At 56.5% G+C, this 23,529-nt stretch overlaps 2 protein-coding genes across 3 annotated transcripts in view; one reads left to right on the plus strand and one right to left on the minus strand.

Moving 5' to 3' along the window:
- Positions 1 to 13,449, plus strand: part of SPTAN1 (spectrin alpha, non-erythrocytic 1) — a 60,565-nt gene extending 47,116 nt beyond the window's left edge. Inside the window, exons 42-60 of the mRNA XM_081103921.1 lie at positions 526 to 734; positions 1,539 to 1,659; positions 1,840 to 1,961; positions 2,295 to 2,427; positions 4,245 to 4,343; positions 6,058 to 6,217; positions 6,743 to 6,819; positions 7,265 to 7,474; positions 7,825 to 8,121; positions 8,576 to 8,688; positions 9,061 to 9,078; positions 10,219 to 10,281; positions 11,400 to 11,454; positions 11,892 to 12,088; positions 12,211 to 12,264; positions 12,345 to 12,491; positions 12,571 to 12,718; positions 12,978 to 13,116; positions 13,235 to 13,449. Of these exons, the coding sequence (XP_080960047.1) occupies positions 526 to 734; positions 1,539 to 1,659; positions 1,840 to 1,961; positions 2,295 to 2,427; positions 4,245 to 4,343; positions 6,058 to 6,217; positions 6,743 to 6,819; positions 7,265 to 7,474; positions 7,825 to 8,121; positions 8,576 to 8,688; positions 9,061 to 9,078; positions 10,219 to 10,281; positions 11,400 to 11,454; positions 11,892 to 12,088; positions 12,211 to 12,264; positions 12,345 to 12,491; positions 12,571 to 12,718; positions 12,978 to 13,103 (2,349 nt within the window). The 3' untranslated portion in view covers positions 13,104 to 13,116; positions 13,235 to 13,449. The remainder of the gene's footprint in view (positions 1 to 525; positions 735 to 1,538; positions 1,660 to 1,839; positions 1,962 to 2,294; positions 2,428 to 4,244; positions 4,344 to 6,057; positions 6,218 to 6,742; positions 6,820 to 7,264; positions 7,475 to 7,824; positions 8,122 to 8,575; positions 8,689 to 9,060; positions 9,079 to 10,218; positions 10,282 to 11,399; positions 11,455 to 11,891; positions 12,089 to 12,210; positions 12,265 to 12,344; positions 12,492 to 12,570; positions 12,719 to 12,977; positions 13,117 to 13,234) is intronic.
- DYNC2I2 (dynein 2 intermediate chain 2) overlaps positions 13,436 to 23,529 on the minus strand; it is a 39,482-nt gene continuing 29,388 nt past the window's right edge. Inside the window, exons 2-9 of one of the 2 annotated variants that reach the window (XM_081103922.1) lie at positions 21,071 to 21,319; positions 16,790 to 16,899; positions 16,179 to 16,336; positions 15,551 to 15,660; positions 14,940 to 15,107; positions 14,480 to 14,712; positions 14,005 to 14,162; positions 13,436 to 13,778 (exon numbers count right to left, since the gene is read on the minus strand). In XM_081103922.1, the coding sequence (XP_080960048.1) occupies positions 13,540 to 13,778; positions 14,005 to 14,162; positions 14,480 to 14,712; positions 14,940 to 15,107; positions 15,551 to 15,660; positions 16,179 to 16,336; positions 16,790 to 16,899; positions 21,071 to 21,319 (1,425 nt within the window). In that variant the 3' untranslated portion in view covers positions 13,436 to 13,539. The remainder of the gene's footprint in view (positions 13,779 to 14,004; positions 14,163 to 14,479; positions 14,713 to 14,939; positions 15,108 to 15,550; positions 15,661 to 16,178; positions 16,337 to 16,789; positions 16,900 to 21,070; positions 21,320 to 23,529) is intronic. The other variant, XM_081103923.1, reaches the window with a different exon arrangement.

Below are 23,529 nucleotides of genomic sequence, written 5' to 3' on the forward strand. Positions count from 1 at the left end.
GGGAAAGTAAAGGCAGAGAGGCCACCGAAATTCCTGAACCCAGAAGAAACCCTAGCATAACTCTAGTAATGCCCTCTTCATGAAACACTCCTCTGAGAGGAGAAAAACCAAAACTTCCAGTTCTTAAATTCTCAATGGAAAAACAATAAAACCGCAGATTGGAGCCATGGAGGTAAAGTAAATTTTTGCTGCTTTTTAAAGGGTGTGTGAGGCAGCCCTTTTCCTGGGAGCGCGGGCAGGGAAGAGTCAGCTTCCGTGTGCGGTCTGCCTGCCCTGCGCTAAGGCCTCCGCACCCCACGCCATTGCTGTCGCCCCTCCGTGCGACAAACGCGGCTGTGTTGTTAGGAACACAGTTTGACCTTGTAGAACCCAGGGGCCCGCACACCACACTGAGAATATCCACACTCCGCACCAAAGGTATCGTAAACCAGCCTTCGTCAGTGAGGGCGTCCTGGGCTGTTACTTTCAAGCAGGTATTCCTGGGGACCCAGATTCCTGACCCCTCCATGACGTCCCCTCCCCCAGGATCGCCTGAAGGACCTGAACAGCCAGGCAGACAGCCTGATGACCAGCAGCGCCTTCGACACCTCCCAAGTGAAGGACAAGCGGGACACCATCAACAGTCGTTTCCAGAAGATCAAGAGCATGGCAGCCTCCCGGCGGGCCAAGCTGAATGAGTCCCATCGCCTGCACCAGTTCTTCCGGGACATGGACGACGAGGAGTCCTGGATCAAGTACGTGCTCCTGGGCTTCGTGCTCGGGGCCTCTAGGACACCCCTGGAGCCTTGAATGGCAGAGGAACCATGGGGCTGAGTGAGTCAGGTCCAGGCTACCTGGCCATGAGACTTGGTTGCTCCTGGACTGTGTGGTGAGACAGGGAAGTGGCAGAAAGGGCCTGGCCTCCCAGCCAGGCTGTGCTGGGTCCCAGCTCCACCACTCACTGTGGAACGCCTCGGTTCCTTCCCACGTCCAGGTCAGCAGTGGCGGTGGTCAGCGATGGCCTCCGAATGGTGGTGACACATGATGGTTAACTAGACCCACCCTGAGATCGCTGGGGTACATCACTTCTTGAAGGAAGGAGAGGAGATTGTTTTTAATCCTCTCTCCCCCCCAAAAAATTTTAGTCTGTTTTTTCTAGTTGATGGCGCATATAAATGGACAATTTTAAGGGGGGGGGGGATATCTTAATTCCTCACTTTAAAAATTATATCAATGTCTTTATAATTCCCGTGTATGGTTTGTGGATGTTGGCAAAGTGGGGTTGAAGGGCAATGCCACAGCGCCTTGTTCTCCAGCGCACCCAGCCCTCTGCAGAGTCGGGCACAGTCCTGCGTGCTCCCACATATGGACATGGACGCTGTTCATTTGGGAAATAGAGGCTTTTGTTTTCCAGAAAACGGACAGTGTTTTCCTGGAGGAATTGATGGATGTAGGGGAAGGATATCATGGGGGCTGTACATTTCACAGCAGTTTTGCCCGAACATCTCCAGTGGAAAACATGGAGGTGCAGGGACTGACCGCCCGCCTGTGTTGTCCAGAGAGAAGAAGCTGCTGGTGAGCTCGGAGGACTACGGCCGGGACCTCACCGGCGTCCAGAACCTGAGGAAGAAGCACAAGCGGCTGGAGGCAGAACTGGCTGCTCACGAGCCTGCGATCCAGGTGAGGGCCTGGCCGAGGGCAGGGGATTGAATGGGCCCAGGTGACGTACGAAGAAACCTTTGTTCTCACTCACCTCACGGAGGCCGCTCCAGGGTCTGTAGCCCCCCATCCCGAACCGAACGGGGGGAGTTGTGAACTGGATCTCAGCAGCCGTGGCTGTTCCTGTGCTCTTGGCCGCAGGGCGTCCTGGACACGGGGAAGAAGCTGGCTGACGACAACACCATCGGGAAGGAGGAGATCCAGCAGCGCCTGGCGCAGTTTGTGGAGCACTGGAAGGAGCTAAAGCAGCTGGCGACGGCCCGGTGGGTGGCAGAGGGGGGCCCGGGACCCGCTGGGACTCGGCAGGAGGCCTGCAGAGCTTCCGGCCCGCCCGCCGCCTCCTGGACCCTTTCCCTGGGTGTGCGCGGCCATGGCTGGCTCCAGAGCCACCTCTGACCCCTGCTGAGCTGGTTCCAGTGTGAGACTCGGATCCCAGCATGTGTCCCAGAATTTCCCGTTTGCCCAGCACTGTCTCTGCTTGGTGTTTGCAGAGCTTGACTGAACCGCTTACCTGCCACACTGGTCAGTCTTTTCAAGCTTGTCAGCCATTAGAGCCGGCGTTGGGGGAAGTGCTGATTTTCCTGTCCGTGCCACAGGGGCCAGCGGCTGGAGGAGTCCTTGGAGTACCAGCAGTTCGTAGCCAACGTGGAAGAGGAGGAAGCCTGGATCAACGAGAAGATGACCCTGGTGGCCAGTGAGGATTATGGAGACACCCTCGCTGCCATCCAGGTCGGAGAGGCCGAAGGCGCCGCCTGTTTCCTTTCTTACCGCTGCCTCTGGTCCCCATTTCCCCGCGGGTTTGTCAGGGCTCTGCTCTTCCCAGGGCACCACACAGCCAGCAGCCAAGGTCTCATTGGTTGAGTTTTGCCCTCAAGATCTTAGGCTGGAGATGTCCCTCTGTAGACAAAACTGGCATGACTTTGTGAGCCCCATGAATGGGGCCCTGTTGTCAGTTAAGCAGTATCGTCACCACGATTACTGGTGCTCTGTTGCTTTGCTGTGGCCACCATGACAAAATCGCCAGCAGGTGCTTTAAAACAGCAGACGTGTATTGTCACAGTTCTGGAGGCCAGAAGCCTGAGATAAGGGGTCAGCTGGACCTTGCTCTCTGAGACTTCCAGGCCTTGCAGCTCCTGGTCGCCCCCGGCATTCCTTGGCTCGTGCAGCATCACTCTAACCTCCGTCTCTGTGTTCAGTGCTGTCTTCTCTCTGTGCCTGTCCTCCCATGGCATTCTCTCTGGATGTTTCTGGGTCCAGATTTCCCTTAAAAGGACACTGTCATCGGAGTAGGACCCAGTCTAATGACCTCATCTTAACTTGATCACCTCTGCAGTGGCCCCACGTCCCCATTCACAGGTGCCAGGGTGTAGGAATTCATCGTGTCTTTTAGGGGCACACAGTTCAACACACAACGTTGGTTAACTATCGCTCTGTAACCACCCTAAAAACAGCCGTTCTCATTTCTCTTTATCCTGTGAGTGGGGACATTCCCTCTGCTGCTTTCACTTGGGTCCCTCACGGCTGCATTGAGACCGAGGGCAGCGGGCTGACATCCAGGATGGCGTCACTCCTGAGGCTGGCAGCTGTCCCTCCACATGCCTCGGCCTCAGCAGCCGGACCGGCTTGGCTTTCATAGGCAGCGTTCGCGCAGCAAAGGCAGAGCCTGCAAGGGCTCTTCAGGCCTCGTCTCAGACGTAACAGCATCGTCCTCGCAGCCCCCTGTTGGTCGCAGCAGTCACAAGGCCGCCCGGGGTCATGGGTGGAAGAATAGACTCCCCTCTCTCTCTCTTTTTTTTTTTTTAAATATATTTTATTGATTTTTTACAGAGAGGAAGGGAGAGAGATAGAGAGTTAGAAACATCAATGAGAGAGAAACATCGATCAGCTGCCTCCTGCACATCTCCCACTGGGGATGTGCCCGCAACCCAGGTACATGCCCTTGACCGGAATCGAACCTGGGACCCTTCAGTCCGCAGGCCGATGCTCTATCCACTGAGCCAAACCGGCTTCGGTTAGACTCCCCTCTTGATAGAAGGGGCTGCACATTCTGGTAGAATGTTCCTGAATGGGAGCCACCAACTGAGGAAGCAGAGTTTACATCCCCGAGAAGCGGGGTAGCCCCGAGTCCCCCCTTACGATGGGGACCCTGAGCAGCCCCTCGGGGGCCCGGGGTAGAGGTGACATGCAGCGAGGGCTTCCCTCCCGTGTGCTTGGGCCTGAAGCGCAGTCTCCACTGCTTCGGTCCCTTAGGAGACGCGTCCAGTTACACCCCGGGATGGGTCTAGAGGGGAAGAGAGGCCGGGCTGATCGGCCCCTTCAGAAAGGCCTTCCCTGGCATCACTTCCCAAGGCCAGTCCCCTACCGGTCACTCTTGCTGCAGCCGGGTTTTACATACCAGCTCGTTTATTCTGTCCCCGTCGCCGTCTCAGCCCCTAGCTAGACTGATGGTGTGAGGGCATGCGCCTTCCAGTCTGTGACCCTCTGTCGCGCAGCTGGCACACTGGCACATGCCAGGCACTCAGAGCCACTTCGCTGCCTCCCTGCAGGGCTTACTGAAGAAGCATGAAGCTTTCGAGACAGACTTCACTGTGCACAAGGACCGTGTGAGTGACGTGTGCACTAATGGACAAGACCTCGTTAAGAAGGTGAGTCCTGCCGCCGGGGAGACCTCAGCTGTCCCACACGCACCCCTGGGACAGTCGCCAAAGGTGCGCACCAGACCAATTCCAAGTCCATTCCTGTGCTTCACAAAGAGGAAGATGGTGTGACTAGTGGCCGTTCTCCCGTTTGAAGCCCGTGAGTAGTTGCTGTACAGCACTGACGCCTGACGGAGCAGAGGAGCATCCCGAGGTCCTCCTGTGGCCCTGGCCCTCCCTCCCGTGGGGCTGTTGTTGTTTCCAGTAATAAAGCCCTTCACAGAGAGAGTAGGATGCGCGTGAGCAGGTCATAAATAGTCCCCATCGAGCCACCACCAGACCACGGCAAGGCCTTTTGCCCAGCCTTCCAGACTTTCTCTCCACACATACAGCTCCCCCAGGGCGAAGTGATGCCTGATTGGCTTACACCACCCTGTAAAGTTACCTGCGGCCTGGCTGTTACACAGAACGAGTTAGAAATGAATCTGTTAAAGGCTCGAGGTTTATTTTGCTCAGGTGTCCCTTCGATAGAGGGAGGAAGGGTTGGGTACCCCCTCCATAGCAGGGGAGTCACCCTGTTGCAGTTCCAAATGAGACCTGTCCCCACACGTCAGGAGTGAGTCTCCACCAGGCGCTTAAATGACACATTTAGCGCCACAAGGCAAGCAGCTTTCACAGTAGTCATTTCCTGTCTCGAACCATCAGTCAGTAAGCTGTCTTATCACAGGTCTTGGCCAGTAATCAGGCCTTGGAGAGGAGGCTAGAGATTGGGTCCATAGCAGGTAACAGCGTAGTAAAATGGGTTTCGCTGGAGAGGGTTTTCCTGGCCCTGGTGGGCGAATTAACGGAAACGAGCCCTAGAGGAGGGTGTGCAGACGGAGGTGACACCTCTGCACAGCTCCCCGGCGGCAGCCCCCTGGTGCTGCGCTCTGTTCTTCACACGGGACAGGCCTGGTTCGTGGGTCTCCTTCGGCCTCTGAACACGAGGCCAGTGCCTCTCGCCCTCAGCAGCAGCCTTGGCCTCCTCCCTGCGCTTCTCTTTCAACTTCCTGCTGATGGGGAGGATTGTTTTCAAATACAATTTTATTTTATTTTTTAAACATATTTTATTGATTTTTCACAGAGGAAGGGAGAGGGATAGAGAGTTAGAAACATCGATGAGAGAGAATCATCGATCAGCTGCCTCCTGCACATCTCCTACTGGGATATGCCTGCAACCCAGGTACATGCCCTTGACCAGAATCGAACCTGGGACCTCTCAGTCCGCAGGCCGACGCTCTATCCACTGAGCCAAACCAGCTAGGGCTCAAATACGATTTGAACCAAGACTGAATCCAAGTGTTTGAGACTTTGTAGCCTCAGTCTCCACAGTGTCAGAGCACTTTCTGAATCGTTGTTTTCAGTGTGTAATAGCCATTCTTTGGACGTATAGTATTTTTTCTAAGTGGTAGTTTGGGCTTTTCCCAGTTGTTTGCTATCAAAAATAATGTCGATACATCATCGTGACTTAACATTCCAGTCTGTTCCTCATTATTCCTTTAGAACGTCCTTTAAATGGAACTGCAGTATCCGCCTTTTCAAGGCTTTCTCTGTTGCTCTCCCCGCGGTGGATGGCACACGGGGCGCATCTTCCAGCAATGGAGGCCTTCCCGCAGGGAGGGCCAGGGCAGGTCACTGCAGGGAGGTGAGGCTGACCAGAGCGTGCCTTCTCTTCATGGCCTAGAACAATCACCACGAGGAGAACATCTCCTCCAAGATGAAGGGCTTGAACGGGAAAGTGTCCGACTTGGAGAAAGCTGCCGCCCAGAGGAAGGCGAAGCTTGACGAGAACTCGGCCTTCCTTCAGTTCAACTGGAAGGCGGACGTGGTGGAGTCGTGGATCGGTGAGCACGTTTCCCAGCCCAGCCAGCAGGGTTGCCCCGGGCCCACGGCGCCTCCACTCCCTTTGCAGTGGGTCTTCTGCAGAGGAGCTGGTCACGTGGGCAGAGAGCCCGCCACCAGGCCACACCCCTGGCGGCAGCAGAAGGAGCCAGTGTCCTGACCCAGAGTCCCAGGGCCTCAGTGTCCAGCCCTGGGCCACACACAGGTTCTCACACACACACAGGCCCGTGGCCAGTGAAAGAAGCAGGGACCGTCACAGCAGCCCGCACCAGGCGGCGTCAGCACTGCCCCTCGCTGCTGGGCCCAGGGTCTGGTCAGCTTCCTTGAGAGGAGGAGGCAGCCTGGTTTGGGGACCAAGTGGCCTTAGGGGTTATCACTTAAGGAGCGATTGGACCTCCTCTTCATGGCGCAGATGGAGAACGGGGTCTGGGTGCGGGAGCAGGCAGGCACCGTGGCTCAGACTGCTGTTGGTAGAGTTGGCATTTAACCGAGGAGGAGAGCTGTATTTCCCACGCTTGGTTTTCTAGGTGAAAAGGAGAACAGCTTGAAGACAGACGACTATGGCCGAGATCTGTCTTCTGTCCAAACTCTCCTTACCAAACAGGTCAGTGGTGGCCCCTGGTTGGTGGATCGAGAGTCACTCAGATAGTGTTTCCTGGCCGATAAGTGAAGGTCCGCGTCTTTCACTGAGATATTTGACTCGTCTGCGTTGGGCCTAGGGCCTCGGCAGTAACGAGGTGCAGTCCTGGTCCTCGGGAGCTTGCCCACTAGGCGTGTGCGGTGGCCTCACGGGTGCTGACGGTGTGCGTGCAGCACGCACTGTGCTCACACTCAGTGTCTGACCTCAGTGCCTGCGGGGCAAGGGGGCGGGGGGCGGGGAGGAGGCTGCTGTCAGAATCCGTGGTCTGAGGGACAAGCAGAAGAGGAGGCGGTGTGACCAGGGCAGGACAGGGAGGGGACTCCAGGCTGACAGTCTGGCTGAGGCACCAGACAGAGCGAGTGTGAGTCTCACTGTGGCCACTGCAGATGACTCATGACTCCTGTTCCAGGAAACCTTTGACGCGGGCCTGCAGGCCTTCCAGCAGGAGGGCATCGCCAACATCACTGCCCTCAAAGACCAGCTGCTGGCCGCAAAGCACATTCAGTCCAAGGCCATCGAGGCCCGGCACGCCTCCCTCATGAAGAGATGGAGCCAGCTTCTGGCCAACTCGGCCACCCGGAAGAAGAAGCTGCTGGAGGCTCAGAGTCACTTCCGCAAGGTGAGGGGGGCCGGCCAGGCTCAGCCGCCAGCGCCAGGCAACGGGGACCCGGCTTCCACTTGCCAGGCTCTGTCAGTTTGGCACAGAGGTTCTGCACAGGGCGTGGCGTCAGCTTCAGCCAGGCAGTGAGCTCCCTGCCGTTCAGAAACCCCAGGGCAGGCGGAATTCTCACACGAGGGGAAGGGTGGCAGGGAAGACAAGTGGACGTGGGAGAAAGGAGTCAAGCCCGCCCCGTGCCGTCGCCACCCTGTGCCCAGGGAACTCCCCGGCCTTTCCTGCCCCACACCTGCCGCTCGTCCCGCGGGATGTCCAGCCTGGTGGCTGTCCTGACTCCTCTCCTCTGCTTTCAGGTGGAGGACCTCTTCCTGACCTTTGCCAAAAAGGCTTCTGCCTTCAACAGCTGGTTTGAAAATGCAGAGGAGGATCTGACGGACCCTGTGCGCTGCAACTCCCTGGAAGAGATCAAGGCCTTGCGAGAGGCCCACGACGCCTTCCGCTCCTCCCTCAGCTCCGCCCAGGCCGACTTCAACCAGCTGGCCGAGCTCGACCGCCAGATCAAAAGCTTCCGCGTGGCCTCCAACCCCTACACCTGGTTCACCATGGAGGCCCTGGAGGAGACCTGGAGGAACCTGCAGAAGATCATTAAGGTGCCCTCCCCTGCTCCCTGCATCCTGTCGGCCTGGGACCCCGGTCAGAGAAACCCCTTGAGCAGGAGAGCAATGAGATTCGGGCGAAGGAAGCAGGGTTTTGTTTATCAGAAGTTACCATGTCACCACAGCAACCCACCCTTACCTGACACCAGTCAGTTCCACGGCACAGCTTGCCAGAGTTCTGGCAGGGGTTCGAGCAGCTAGAGAATTACTGAGTGCTCTGAGCTCATGCGTGTCTCCCAGATTTCCCCGTGTCTTTGGGTTAAGGTTGACATCAGTCCTTCCTGACCTCCAGAGCCAGTTTCTTGTGTTCATGATCAGAAAACAACTTCCTACTCCTTCCCAACGTGAAGGCCAGCTGTCCCTTCCCGAGGGCAGAGCCATCGCCACCCCGGGCCTGTCTGTGCCGGAGGGCTGGATGACACGGCTCCTGCCTCCCTTTGGTCCTTAGGAGAGGGAGCTGGAGCTGCAGAAGGAGCAGCGCCGGCAGGAGGAGAACGACAAGCTGCGGCAGGAGTTTGCACAGCACGCCAACGCCTTCCACCAGTGGATCCAGGAAACCAGGTGCCGCCCCACCTGCCCAGCCCTGGGAGCATGCTGGTCCTGGGCTGAATACCTGGGCCTCCAGGTCGAGGGAAGCTTTGCATGAAAGCAGGAGGCATGCTGGGCATTAGGGAAAGGGTTAGCAGCGTGGGAACCAGAGGTGGGTGGCATTAGAACGGTGTTCTTGAAGTTACTTTTCCCAATTGGGGGGTGCGGGGGAGACAGTGCACGGCCCCTGGTCAGCCCTGAGCAACAGCTCAGTGCCAGAGGGTATGGGGTGAATGCAGGGTGGGTACTGATGTTGGTTTTGTTTTCTTTCTCGTTTCTCCCTCTCCCGATGGCTGCTGTTTGGACACCACCTGTCTCGCTGCTGCTTGGATCCCATCTCCACAGAACGTATCTCCTCGATGGGTTAATATTGTCTTATTTCTCCGGGCTCGTGGTGTGGTGGTGTCTCCTGTGCTTGTCCCTCTACCCTCTGTCCCCCTGTGGCCTGGCTTTCAGAGGACCCCAGGGTGGGCCTTCCTGCGCCTTCCTGCCCAGGGCAGGCTACACTTCCCCTGCCCCATCCCTGTCATCTTACAAGGAGTGTGTGCCCTGCCCCACAGCCCACTGTCCCGAACACCTGCCGTCTGGGGAGGGGAGCCACTCCCACCTTCCTGTTCCAATTAAAGTGCTCTTGGGTAGGGAATGTGACCAGCCAGAAGGCCAGAGCCTCGGGGAGCCCCCAGCTGGTTCGTGCCCCTGCCTCATGTGTCCACTGGGACTGTTTAGTCCTGAGGAAGGCCGTGGCATAAAGCAGGACGCCCATGTTTAGGGGGCTCAGGCTGGCTCAGGAAGTCCCCAGCTGTGATCCCTCCCCCAGCAATCCCCATCTTCCCCAGGGGAGAGGTGGGGGTACAGGTGTCATTTACCCTAATCGAAGGCAAAAGTGCCCTGTGTTTCTGAGCGATAGGGTTTGGAGGGAGTCCAGGAGGAGCAGGCCAACCCGCCCAGTCCCTTAGGAGCCTCTTCCCCCGGCTTGGCTTCTGGCTGGGTCGGTCACCTCTGCATTCTCTCCCAGGCCACTGTCAAGGCCAGGGTTGGTGGTAGCACCGTGTTTTAGACTCGCACTCCTAAGGCTCTGCACAGGGAACGGAGCAGTGGGAGAAATGTGCCCACAGACCTGTCCCCACGTGCCGAGGGCAGAATGGGTCAGCACTTAGAGATCAGTTTCAAGCTTGAGCTCGTAAGCAACCCTGGTGTCTGCTTTCCTCCCGGGCCCCGTGGCTGTGTCTGCTGGTCCTGGTCTTGTCTCCGTAAGGTGCTGTGCTCCCCTTACTGTGTGGCTCCTCCCGGCCCTGTCCAGTGTTGCCCAGCCCGTGTGCACTGCCCCGAGGCTGCCTGTCCCCCCAGGCCGGCCCTCAGCTCTCCCTCTACCAGGTCCCTGCCTGGGCTCCAGGGTGCCCTGCCTGTGCACTGCCAGCTTGGGCCTGTGGTGTGTGTGTGTCGGTATTGCTCTCGCCTCCCCCTTCCTTTGGTGTATTCACTTGGTTTCTTTTCTTTAAATAGCATAGCATATCGTCGGGTCATTCGTGTCTATCAGTATGAAGTTGGGGATGATCTGTCTGGAAGGTTTTTCTCCTCTTATTTCTCTTCTTACCTCACTGTGGTTTACCAATGCACTCGGCTTCCCAGGCGGCTCCGCTTTCTCACTAACCCACTGCCCTCGGCCGCTTGGGACAGAGGGGTCTGTCCTCCTCCCCCTGCACCAGCACCCAGCCTCCCGTCCCCGGTCCTGGGGGGTGCTTGGCCCTGGGGGACATGGCATGACTGTGAGTCTCACCTGCTGGGGTAGGAGGAAGCCTGGTGCCTTGCCTTGCTAGACACTTGACCTTGGGAGGTTTCAGAGCTAACCCTGGCTCACTTGGTGTAAGAGGGAGGTTGGGGCAAATGTGGGTCTGGGGGAGGCTGGGCTAAAATCCCACTAAGGACACACACAGTGTGACTGTCTCTGCACGTGACCCAGCCTGATTGTTGTCTTTGTTCACTGGTAGCCTTCTGTGACCTGGCACTGTGTTACGGGAAGGTGGAGGCTCCCACAGCCCCTGCTCCTCAGAGCTTGGCCCTGAAGGAGCCTGTGTGTTCCCATTCATGGGTCCCGAGTCTGGGGCTCAGTCACAGCCTCCTCCCTCCTTTGGGCAGAATTAGAAACGTTTAAAACCTGTGTCTAGTCGTGATCTCTTAGCACCCAGTTTCCGTGTCTGAGGGGTCAGCTGACAGCACCTCCCCCTTGAACGTGGCTCCCCTCCTCCCTGAGGTCAGTGGCCGGTTTATGGGGTGTGTCTCTGCAGAGGGGGGTGTGCTGTCAGTCAGGCCTGCAGACCATCTCTGCTCCCTTAAAGTCTGTCCTGAGGTACGAGGGCCTCGCTTGGGTCCATCACCAAATCCCAGTGGGGCTGGGCCTGAAGAGCCCCCGGAGGAAGGGTCCTGTCCTGGGAGCAGGTGGCTGGCGCCCAGCCCTGGCCCACCAGCTGGCCTGGGCAGGTGGCTGGCCACACTGAGCGGCAGCTTTCCTCTGAAACAGGAAAACGATTGCCTCTCTGCTCGCTGGGCCGCTAGGAAGAGCTAGCCAATAGCAGATAGGCTGTTTCCCTAATAGAAGGAGCGAGACCGCAGGCCGTGTTTTACCTGAGACAGCTCCTGTAGAGCTCGCCCAGGTCCCTCCCGCCTCACTGTGCTTCCGTGTTTAGGTCCTGCATGGTGGAAGAATCCGGGACCCTTGAATCCCAGCTGGAAGCTACCAAAGTAAGTGCCCCAAGGGCTCCTGGCTCGGCTGAGACCCTTCACGCACCCACCCCAGCAGGCCTGCCTGGTTCAAAGTCAGGCACAAGGTGGGCTGGTTGGGTACCTGGTTTCCCTTGGCTTGCAGTAGCCTGGGTCCCGTCATTTTAAAGGAAGTCTTTGGGGGTTGCTGCTTGGAGCCCTGTTTGAAAAGGGGCAGGTTCCTCTGGTCCTTAGTGTACAGTTTCCCAGGCAGGTCTGCCCACTGCCCTGTGGCTCTCACACTGAAGTCTCTCCCTCTCCTGCGGCTGCTGGACTCCACCCTCATCCCCACCCCTTTCCCATTGCACACAGCCCTGCTGCTCTCAGACGGGGCGGGCCAGGGCCATTAGCCAGCTCCCGGGCTCGGCGACCAAGGTGAGAGCCCCTATCCCATACACCTCTGCCCCCCGTCCCTGTAGCGCAAGCACCAGGAGATTCGAGCCATGAGAAGTCAGCTGAAGAAGATCGAGGACCTGGGCGCGGCCATGGAGGAAGCCCTGATCCTGGACAACAAGTACACGGAGCACAGCACGGTGGGCCTGGCCCAGCAGTGGGACCAGCTCGACCAGCTGGGCATGCGCATGCAGCATAACCTGGAGCAGCAGATCCAGGCCAGGTACCCCGCTGGCCCTGGGGGCTGTGGGAAGGAGTCGGAGCCGCCTGACCACGGGCACCCAGCGTCAGCAGTCACGTGACTGCTGTGGGGGACTCAGGCCCAAATCCTGTTCTTTCTTCCAGGAACACAACAGGGGTGACGGAGGAGGCCCTCAAAGAGTTCAGCATGATGTTTAAGTGAGTACACCTGTACCCTGGGGTGGGGCAGGGGCTCAGCAGGGCCCGTGTGCTGAGCTGCCCTGGGCTTTGTGCTGCAGACACTTTGACAAGGACAAATCTGGCCGCCTGAACCACCAGGAGTTCAAGTCCTGCCTGCGCTCCCTGGGTTACGACCTGCCCATGGTGGAGGAAGGGGAGCCCGACCCTGAGTTCGAGGCGATTCTGGACACTGTGGATCCCAACAGGTGAGCCTCAGAGTAGTGGAGGAGGCGGCTCTGCCTCACTACTCCCTCCTGCTCACTGCACTTGCCCCCCCTCCCCCAGGGACGGCCATGTCTCCCTGCAAGAATACATGGCTTTCATGATCAGCCGTGAGACGGAGAACGTCAAGTCCAGTGAGGAGATTGAGAGCGCCTTCCGGGCCCTGAGCTCCGAGGGAAAGCCTTACGTGACCAAGGAGGAGCTGTACCAGGTCTGGGCCTCTCTCTGCTCCTGCTCCCGCCCTGGGGAGGGGGGTTAGGGGCAGAGCTGAGTCTACAGTAGCAGACCCCACCTTGGAGCTCCCCCTGCTGGGTACAGGTGTTTCATGCTCACCTACATGAATCTCAGCCTAGGCCACAGTCCTGTATCGGTCCCTAGAACTGGTTTTGGATTCTGGGCATTAACGTTTTTGAAGTCCATCCAACCCGCCTCCGTGTGGCTCATGGGTGCCGTCTCCCCCCCCCCCCCAGAACCTGACTCGGGAACAAGCCGACTACTGCGTCTCCCACATGAAGCCCTACGTGGACGGCAAGGGCCGTGAGCTCCCCACGGCGTTCGACTACGTCGAGTTCACCCGCTCGCTCTTCGTGAATTGATCCTCTGCCCTAGGTTAGCCCGGCCCGTGCTGCTTGCCCTGCTGTTGCCTTGCTGCATGTCACCTCATCTCTGTGCTCCTAAGAAAATATCCTAGACAGTTACTTTCCAATGTAACCTTAAACCTGCTTAGCTTGGGATGAACCTTAGTAGAAAATGGTGCTTCGATGAACTGCTCCTGGTCCAGTCGCAGCCGCCATGTTGCAGTGGGGACCCAGATTCCTGTCCTGAAGCCGCTGCCCCATTCCGACTCCAGAAAATCTAGGCAGCTGGCTGGTTTCCCTCTTGTTCTCCCTCCACCCAGTTTTGTTTTCATGTAAAAGACAAATAAATGACAACTCCCTAAAACAGTTGCCTGTCTTCATTCAGCTTCCATCAGAATTACAAAGCTCAGCATAGATGTAGCCTCACACTGTATTTAGGGCCACAGCTTTGTCCTCAGGTGGCCACCTCCGCTGCCAGCTGCTCTAAGTCCTCTGTTTCTGAGGGCCCTTGTTCAGTGAACTCCGTGCTCAGCTGCCACACCTTCACGGTGCCCTTGGCATCGCCGGCAGCCAGGAGCTGAGTTTGCTGGCAATTGAACTCAAGACAGTAGACAGGGCTTTCATCCTGGGTTTGCTTGATTGAAATGGTGGGTTTCTGGGAGCTTTTCTGGAGATCAAACAGCTGCACATCACCTTCGGGGAGAGAGATTGTGGGGTGAGAGGCCTGACCTCTTCCAAGTTCCCTGTGCACTTGGGAAGAGAAACTCCAGAGGCCACAGTTCAAAGAATGTTGCCCAACTCAGCTCCTGCCCACACGAGGGGAGGCATCACCCATGTGCAATCTATCCCTAGCCCAGAATTCCAAGGCAGCCAGGCCCAGGGCACTTAACTGGATCCAACCTGGTGTCCCACTGCCTACCTTCACCAGAAGCTGCCGCAAACACCAAGGGACGCACTGGGGACCAGCGCACAGCAAACAGGTACTTGTGGGACAGCTGCAGGGAGGTCAGGGGCTGGGCCTGCAGCATGGAGTACAGGTGGACGTGGCCATCGGTCCCTGCGCTCAGGAAGAGGTTCCTGGAGGGGATGCAGGGCAGAAAGCCAGGCAAGCAGATGAGTGCTGGGTGTCCGGTACGGCTGGGCCTTCCTGCCAGACTTCTAGGCTCTCGGGCTCCTGGAAAGCCTCCCCGGACCCCCAAACCTGGGGTCCTCAGTAAAGAGGGCCAACCACCAGAGTTCTGGAACCAGAGCTCCAACGGAGAAACCTGGGCCCAGACCAAACTGCAGGGCCTTGGAGCAGTTACACGGTGAGGCCTGGTGGGGCTCCCTCACCCTCCCTGTGCCAGAGGCCCTGTGGCGGCAGGTGGAGGACAACCCCTGCCGGCCTTCCCTACCTGTGGAAGGGGGAACAGCTCACAGAGTAGACAGGACCACCGTGGGGGGAGAAGGTGAACTGGGCCGGGGCCCGCAGGGACACAGAGCTGGGCATCCGCGTGAGAGCGGCCTCTTCCGCTGCCAGGGAGCACTTGAGCGGGAAGCCGCCTTCCGTGCCCAGAACAAAAAGGCTGGGGTCAAAGCTGGAGAAAGCCACCGCCGTGGTTCCTACCTCGGTCTCCCCGCGGTGAGGCTGCGGAGAAATGGACGGCCGAGCTGAGGGAAGCTGGTTAGTGTCCCAAAGCAGCCCGGGCATGTCATGACGCTGAGGCCTAAAGAGCTGATGCAGCAAGTCCTGGCCCAGCTGGTGGCACTACTGCCAGTGCCCCCCTGCCCCAGCTGCCCCCAGGGCTCACTCCGCAGGGAGGTCCCACAGACGGAGCTGCCTTCGGGCCGTTTCTGGGGTTAGCGGCCTCGTACCTTCTTCAGCTTGGTGTTCCGCGGCAGCTGCTGCACCACCAGGGCAAAGCCCTCTGTGAGCTGCAGCTGGCCCGGCCCGGCCGCCTGCCAGAGCAGCACCTTCCCGTCAGTGGCCACACTCAGCACCCGGAAGCGGTAGGTGTAGCGGGGCTCAGGAAGCCAAACCACCTGGGGCAACGGTGTGGGGACAAGGCTGAGAAAGGGATGCCTGCTGCCTGGCCTAACCCACCTCCCAGCAAGACCGAATGTCATCCCCCGGGCCCCTCCCCTTCTCTTCCAGAAAAGAAATCCCGAGGCTTAGGCCTGGGAGCCACCTCAGCCACAGGGGCAGCATGCAGGGTTCCAAGGTCCCTCCCTGTCCCAGCAGAAAGCCAGGACAGCTGGAGGCTGGGAATGGCCCTGGGGGGGCTCCTGAGGGGGGTGGGGTGACTCATGTCCTGGGAGCTCCAAGAATGCTGAATGCTGTCCAACTGCCAACCCCTGGTGACCTTCCTCCGTGACTGTGCCAAGTGGGCACCCTCTCTCCGGCTCTGCCTCAAGAAGCAGGCCCACAACAGCAAGGCCCAGCTCAGAGAGAAGGTGGCGGCACACCCAGAACCTGCTGCTCTGACCTGGTACACAGGGTCTGTGTGTGTGTCGTCCGTCAGGCCTGTGCGCCAGAGCAGGGGGTCCTCAGGACGGCTCACGTCCCACACCAGCACCTCGCCACTGTACAGCCCCCCTGTGGGACCAAGCGGGCCAGGGCAGGAGCTGACCCATGCCCAGCAGCCCAGCTTCCTGGCCAAGCACCTGCCCTCCCGCCCACCGAGCCAGGATGTAGAGCCACTTCCCCGAAAACCATCCCATCCGGAGGAAAAGTCCGATCCCCGGCAGGCCTCACTATCCTGCTGTGCTTCACCCAGGAAGCTCCTCCACTGCCAGGCTGCGCTCGCCTGCCCAGCAGTGAGTCCCTCTCCCTATCACCATTGGCTCCTACCACCAATGGCAGCCCCCAAGGTGCCTGCTCTTGTCCTGACCAGGCTGCACCTCTGCATGGCCCACATCCCTCAAGACTCTTCCTCCAAGCTCCACGCCCGGCACAGGCCCACTCGGCATTCTCACCTGAGCACAGGCCACCTGTGGTCTCAGCCTCTCAGTAGCTCTGCCTGACCATGCCCAGGGACTGAGGGCCCCATGGAGAGCCCCCCTTTGCCACCCTCTGCAGACAGAAAGCAGACCCGGGCAGGCTGAGCAACTCACCTGCAATATGAGATGGCTGTGTGGGGTGGAAGGCCAGGCACATAACCGCGCTGGGCACCTCCACCACTGCTGACGGCTGCCGGGGGTTCAGGCCTCGCCGGTCCAGGTTCCAGGCACACACGAAGGACTTCAGCGTGCTCCAGTCCCCGTCATCCAGGCTGCACGTGGACATGCAGCTGGCTCTGCCCCTGGGCCCGGGGCTTCATCCTGACCCACGCCTCCACCCCCCACTACCCACAGATGGGCCTGTGTCCCCATCGTACCTGTTGTACTTAGTAACAAAGTGGCACAGGCTTCTTCATGGCACCCCGAGAGCATGACTTTCTCTGGAAAATGGTCCCCGGGAACCAAGGATGGGCCCACACAATGGTGGGTGGGGGAACCCTCACACATCAGAAAACTGCTCATGGAGAAGGCGAGGCAGGCCCAGGGCTCACTGCCGAGTACTGGCCAGTGAGCACTATGAGTCCTGGGCTCTAAGCCCCTCCCTCCCTGCCCCCCCACTGACCAAGCTCTGGGCCAACCTTTCGCAGGCCAACCCTGTGCAGACAGGGCAACAGGTTCCGATGAGGGCCCCCCACTGCCCCACACCTGCCCCGGCAGCCACTCACCGGCCATAGGCACAGGCGACCACGGAGCCCGTGCTGTTCCAGGAAACACTGGTCACATGCAGGCCCTGCCCCTGGGCCGGGGGGTAGCCCAGGGTGTGCAGGCAGGTCACCTGCAAGAGAGACCATCCCCAACCCTGAGCCCAAAGCCACCGGGCAGTGGCCTCGATACCCCCTAACAAAAAGCACACAGACTGGGGCCTCCCAAAGCCCCGAGAGCTACCGGAGTCCACCACGCAGCGCTGGAGGAAATGCGGAGCCTTCATCCCGACATCTCCCCTAAAGAAGGCGTCCAGAAATCCAGAGGCAGGGGGCGCCTTGGGAAGACACCAGCCCAGGATGAGAGCTGGACCTGCTCTCACATCTGTTCTCACACAATTTCAAACCATCCCTTTGCCCAGCGCGTCCCCTCTGTGCACACTCCCCGCCTGTTACTCACTCGGTAGCGTCTCCATTATCAGACCTGCTGTCGCTACATCACAGCACTGTGTTCCCGTGAGCCTTCCTTTACTGAACAATGCCCCATTCACGTAACTTTTATTTCAGTATGTCATTATAATTGTTCTACTTTATTATTGTTCATTCCTTACTGTGCCTATTTATATACTAAACTTTGTCATTAGTATGCATATATAGAAAAAAACATTGTACATACAGTAACCTAACCTAACGTCACCAACAGGTTCTGCAACTATAAGTGAAACCATGTATAATGAACCGAGTTTTACCAGGTGCTAACTGATATAAACAGGAGTTAAGTTCCTAAGCATCTTTTTTTTTTTTTTTTTTTTTCCCCTAAGCATCTTATCAACATTATAATGAAATGACCTGAATAAAACATTATTTCAGGACCTACTGTATAGGGTTCGGTACTATCTACAGCAGTGGTTCTCAACCTGGGCTGCACATTAGAATCACCTGGGAATCTTTTTAAAATCCTGATTTCTGGGCCCCATCCTCCGGAAATTCTGTTTCTTTGTTATGGGGTGAGGCCACAACATTAGTAACAAAGACACAGAATTTCCAGAGGATGAGGCCCAGAAATCAGGATTTTAAAAAGATTCCCAGGTGATTCTAACGTGCAGCCGAGGTTGAGAACCACTGATCTACAGTTTCATGCATCCACTGGGGGTCGTGGAACACGTCCCCCATGGATAAGGGGGAACTATTATATATACATTACTATTTATCGTAACACTGTAATTACAATGACTGTGCCACTTACAATATAAAACGGTAACACGAAGGGAGGAAATTAGGGGATAATAGGGCTGTTTTACACATCATTTTGGGGTGTGTGTTTGCTAACATAGAATAGGCTTTGCTTCTGACCAGAAAAGACCCCAAGATTGGTCACAGGGACTCAGCTGGCAGCAGCACACGGATGGGAACCAAGGGGAAGGAAACGCCACGGCAGAGAGGTCAACAGGAGGTCCCCGGGGGGTTTCTTCCTCATCTCTGGGTTCTAAGTTCTGGCAATGTTGTCGCATTGTTCACACAATGTTGACATTAGGAGGCATCTCAGCCCTTCCGGGGCTACTGCACCGATGCCAAGGACAGTGGTAAGTGTCAAGGCCAAGCCCGACAACAGCAGACAGAAAAACTGCACCTCAGCCAAAAAGTAATTCCACTCGATGGGGAATACACTAGAAACTGGAGCAAAAAAACACTAAGAGATGCACTGTAGTTCTGTTATAGAACAGCAGCATTTGAAAGCATTCCTCCACTTGACATTCGGGGTCAGCTAGAAACTTTGGGGCTGTCGGGGCTGCACACCACATGGCCACTCAAACAAGGGTGCAGCCCAGCCTCCCGCCTGTTCCATGTGGGAGGAGTGAAGGGGCTGCCTGGATGCCCACCAGCTGGGACTCAGCTAGAGGACAGTGTGTCTGTGCAGCGGGATACGATGCGACTGCTGGGAAGATGGGGCACCTTTACAGGAGCTGACGTGGAGAGCTCTGGTAAGTAAGAAAGGTCACAACCAGCCCTGGCCGGTGTGGCTCACTGGTCAGAGCATTAGCCTGAAGGGTCTAGGGCAGCCGTGGGCAAACTACGGCCCGCGGCATCTGAAATGAATAAAACTAAAAAAAAAAAAGACCGTACCCTTTTATGTAATGATGTTTACTTTGAATTTATATTAGTTCACACAAACACTCCATCCATGCTTTTGTTCCGGCCTCCGGTCCAGTTTAAGAACCCATTGTGGCCCTCGAGTCAAAAAGTTTGCCCACCCCTGGTCTAGGGCACATACCTGGATTGCAGGTTCAATCCCCAGCCAGGTTGGGGTGAGCGTGGGAGGCAACCAATTGATGTGTCTCTCTCACATCGATGTTTCTCTCTTTCTCTCTCTCTCTCTCTCCCCCTCCCTCCCTTCCTTTCTACTCTCTGAAAAACCATGGGAAAAATATCCTCAGGCGAGGATTCAAAAAAGGAAAAAAGAACAGAGACCCCAGCCAGCAGCTCAGTTACTTAGAGCATCGTCACAATCCACGAAGGCTGTGGCTTCCGTCCCTGGTCCGGGCACAGAAAAGGACCAACCAATGAACGTGTACATGAATGGAACACTCTCCATCTCAATCTCTCTCTCTGTCTCTCAAATCAATTTTTAAAAATAGATATTTCTAAAAAGAGGATAAATACACACATGGACCAAACTAATCCATAGAAATGTGGAAAAGCCCTGATAATAAAGAACAAAAAGCTTAACCCCTCTGAATGCAACTGTAAACGGGGCCTAAACAATGCGGAGGGGGCAGAGAGAGAGGACACGCTGACGTTTTAAGGTTCATTACACGCTTCTGTGCCGTTTAAAAAGGTATGATGACTCCACACTTTGGTGTGGCCTTGGCAACTGTTTTTCAGGGCAATTCTCAGGATTTCTCTCACATAAATTGACTACCATACCTACGATTTGATGGGAACAAGGCAGCTGTATGTCACTGGAAATAGACGGAGGGAAGATGGAGGAGGGGGCGAGAGAAGGGCTGAAGACCTCTGAATATATAACTACTCATCTCTCAGTTTCTAAAGGAAGAAAACATTATATATATTTTTAAAAAGTGTGTGCCCTAGCTGGTTTGGATCAGTGGATAGAGCATCGGCCTATGGACTGAGAGGTCCCAGGTTCGATTCTGGTCAAGGGCACATGCCCAGGTTGCAGGCTTGATCCCCAGCAGGGGATCAAGGAGGGTGCAGGAGGCATGCAGGAGGCAACTGATCATTCTCTCATCATTGATGTTTCCATCTCTCCCTCTCCCTTCCTCTATGAAATCAATATATATATATATATATATATATATATATATATATATATATATATATATATATATATATTTAAGAAGAAAATAAAAGTGTGGCCCTGGCCTGTGTGGCTCAGTTGATTAAATGTGGTTTCATGCTCCAAAAGGCTGCCAGTTCAATTGCGTGTTAGGGCACATACCCAGGTTTCGGGTTTGATCCCTGGTCGGGGTAAGGGAGGCAACCAATGTTTCTCTTTCTCTCTCTCTCTCTCACTCTCTCTCTCTCTCTCCCCCTTTAAATCAATAAAAACATTTTTTAAGTGTGAACAGTTTTAAGTGTGAACAGAGCACAATGGCTCTTCAGGTTGGGGTGCCGAGCACTGAGTGAGCAGCGTGTCCACAGGCAACAAGCTGAGGAGAGTGAGACCCAGCCCGGTGTGAGCAACAGCCCAGAGCCCTTCATTCATTCAGAGGCGCCTGACCTCAAAGCACAGGCTGTCGAGCTGAGTTTACAGCGACGGCTCTGAGCTGTGCCCCGAGAGCAAGACTTGGAGACGCTGAAGTCACTAGAGCAGTGGGGAAACCAGACAGGCCAGGACTCAAATCCCAACTCAGCTAGATAAAGCTGTGACCTTGGACAAGGCACTGAGCCTCTCTGAGCCTTTCTACAAGGTCATACTTGTCCCAAGAAGCAGACGAGACGGCACAGAGAAAGCCCTCGCTGCATGTGGTGGAGAGAGCAAGATGCGGACGGGACTGCTCACTAGCGGTGCGATTCTGGACAAGCTGCTGCGACTCTGAGTCTCCATTTTCCCAAACGTAAAATGGAGATAACGATGGCACCTGCTTCAAGAACAGCAGAGAAGACTTATTCTTACAGAACAGCCCTCGGCACCCGGCAAAGAGTAAACTTGGTGACAGCTGCTACCATGACGGGTATTATTATTTGGGCGGAACAAAAAATGGACTTAAAATGAGACCGAGGCTTGACCTGAGGTAGAGGAGGGGCATCCCAGGCCCGCCGGTTCGGTTCCTAGGCGCCTACCGTCTGCTGCGGCTCGGTCCAGTTCACCTCGAAGCCGTCAAACGCATGGCTCTGCCAATTCTTGTTCAGCTCTCGGATGACCATGGCCTCCACTCTCCGAAGAAAGGCTGCGAGCCCGGGACTGTCGTGCCGGGACCCAGGCGGCATGCCCACCAGCACGGGGGGCTCGGTCTGTACCTGGGCATCTGCATGCTTCCGGGTCTGAGCGGACGCCTCGGCGGTGGCAATGCTGACCGTCTGGCAACTTTTCTGGAGAAGATCAAAACCCCAGTCACCGCCAGCTCACCCCCAGCATCACCTTCCATGTGGCTGCTTACCCTCAGGCTAATAGTCCTCAATTCATTCTGTCTGCTCCAAGTCTGCCCCTTTCCTCCTGTAAGTAGCTCGTCTTTCTTAGGGGTACCCAACCAGTGTGGTGTGGGTGATGACCCCTCCGACCTCCTATCCTTCAGAGGTGGGGAGGGGTACACATCACCTTAAAGGAAGTCATGACCTCTAGCCAATTAGAGCACTGGGCCCGTCCCCCAGCCACCGTGATTGGTTCAGAGGGCCCACATGGCCCAGTAAGAGCCTGCCCGAGGACTTTAGGCGACAGACACTATTTGGTGAGGTTTCCAGAGTGCCTTTTGAAGACACTGACAGCTATGAGAGTCAAGTAACAACTAAACAAATGATGTGTAAGGAAACCAACTTTATCAGAGCTTAACTGACATAAACAAGTTCCTACAGCATCTCACCACCATTGAGGGCCTGGTGGAATCTTCGAGCCCAGTGGCTGGCTTAACATTAGAACCTCTGGCCACCAGCAGAACACCCAGCTTCTCCCTCCCTTGGCAGGCAGCCCTCTCTAGTGGGGTACCTTCCAAGGTAACCCCCCCACCCCATCCCCATGATCAAAGGAAACACATGTCTGTGACGAGTTACTGGTTTCAGGCAGGTTACTCCCCAGATGCCCTTTCCTCCACCTGCCATCTGTCTTCCTAGTCCCTGCTGAGCTGGGCACAGCGACAGACAGCAGATCAAGGAAGGAACTGCCACCCGCCTTTCTCACGATCATGACCAATCTTTACCAAACGAGGGGTCCTACAGCCCTGAGACTACTGTCACCTACAAGACTCTCCTTGTAGTCACTTATCAGGCACCTGCATCCACAGGGCAGTGACAAGGCCTGACCCCCATGTTCAGGCTTGGGGGGCAGGGCCAGGCATCACCGAGTTAGGGAGCTGGGAGGGAAGAAGCTAGGACCACACAAGGACAGCTCCTGCTAGAACATGGAGCACTCAGCACACCTCCACGTTCCCCTCACATTCTATTAAACCCTCTTTGCTTGTCCACCTCTCATTAAACTTGAGCTCCTCCAGCATAAGAACACTGCTCTGCCTTGATGTCTCCAGCACTTTCATGGTATCTGGCACACAGTACAAGTTCATTTATACTATATATGCACGTGTGTATATGTACATACACATATATGCACACACATACATTTATTAAGCATCGACTTGCCAGGCACTGTCTGGGTACCATGGATAGAGAAGGGAAAAGTGCAAGACTCGCGCCCCTGAGTGACGTACAGGGGCTTGGGTGCAGACAGGTAAGCAAACAAAACCCCTCAGACGCTAATGGTGCTCATGCGGCAGCGTGTGGGAGAGGAGGCAACAGCGAGGGAGGCTACGGGAGGGATGGCAAAGGAGCCTCCCAGGACGATGGCATTGAGGTGAGGTACGAAGGACGAGGAGCCAGCCAAGTGGAGAGTGGCAGGAAAAGGTTTGGGGGGGGGGGGGACCTATCAGCAGAGAAGGTCCGGAGCCCGGGCCTGGGGAGGGAAGTGGCCTGTGGGCGAGGCCTGGTCACAAGGAGTCTGAGAGCCGGGGCAGTTAGGGTTTCCCTCGAGGTGGAAGCCGCCGGGCGGCCTGAGCAGGGCCATGACATGGCACCGGCCGGGCCTCTCTGGCTGCTCGGGGAGAAGTGGGGGAGCAGCAGCGGGACAGGTGTCCTCGCTCTGAGACCCAGGGGAATGTGAGGGTGAGTTCTAGAAGGGAACAGGGAAGCAGATCTGTGGGACCGCCTTTAGACTGAGATGCCTTTCACACAGCCAGAGAGAGGTCATCGGCATAAGGTTCTGGAATGCAGCCGACCGGATGGAACTTTTAAGCCACAGAACTGGAGGGGTCCACCCAGGGAGCGTGCACACTGAGGATTCAGGTCTTCATCCGCACAGAGGGCCAGATCCGGGACTTGGGTTTGAGAACCAGGTGTAGAGTCTAGGGGATCGGGCTTGGGAACTCATGTGATTTCTCCTGCCGAATGGGTCTTGTGAGCATACTTCCTGTGGGATGAAATGAGACTGCTGATCAAGCTTGAAAGCCCAGTGCTATTCAGGTGGAGGGAGTTATGAGTCTTCAGTGACCAGCTCAGCTGCCTGAGATAGAGGGCTCCTAACCATCCCTCTCTGTTCT

The sequence above is a fragment of the Myotis nattereri genome (assembly GCF_964212035.1).
Source record: "Myotis nattereri genome assembly, chromosome: 12".
NCBI lineage: Eukaryota > Metazoa > Chordata > Mammalia > Chiroptera > Vespertilionidae > Myotis > Myotis nattereri.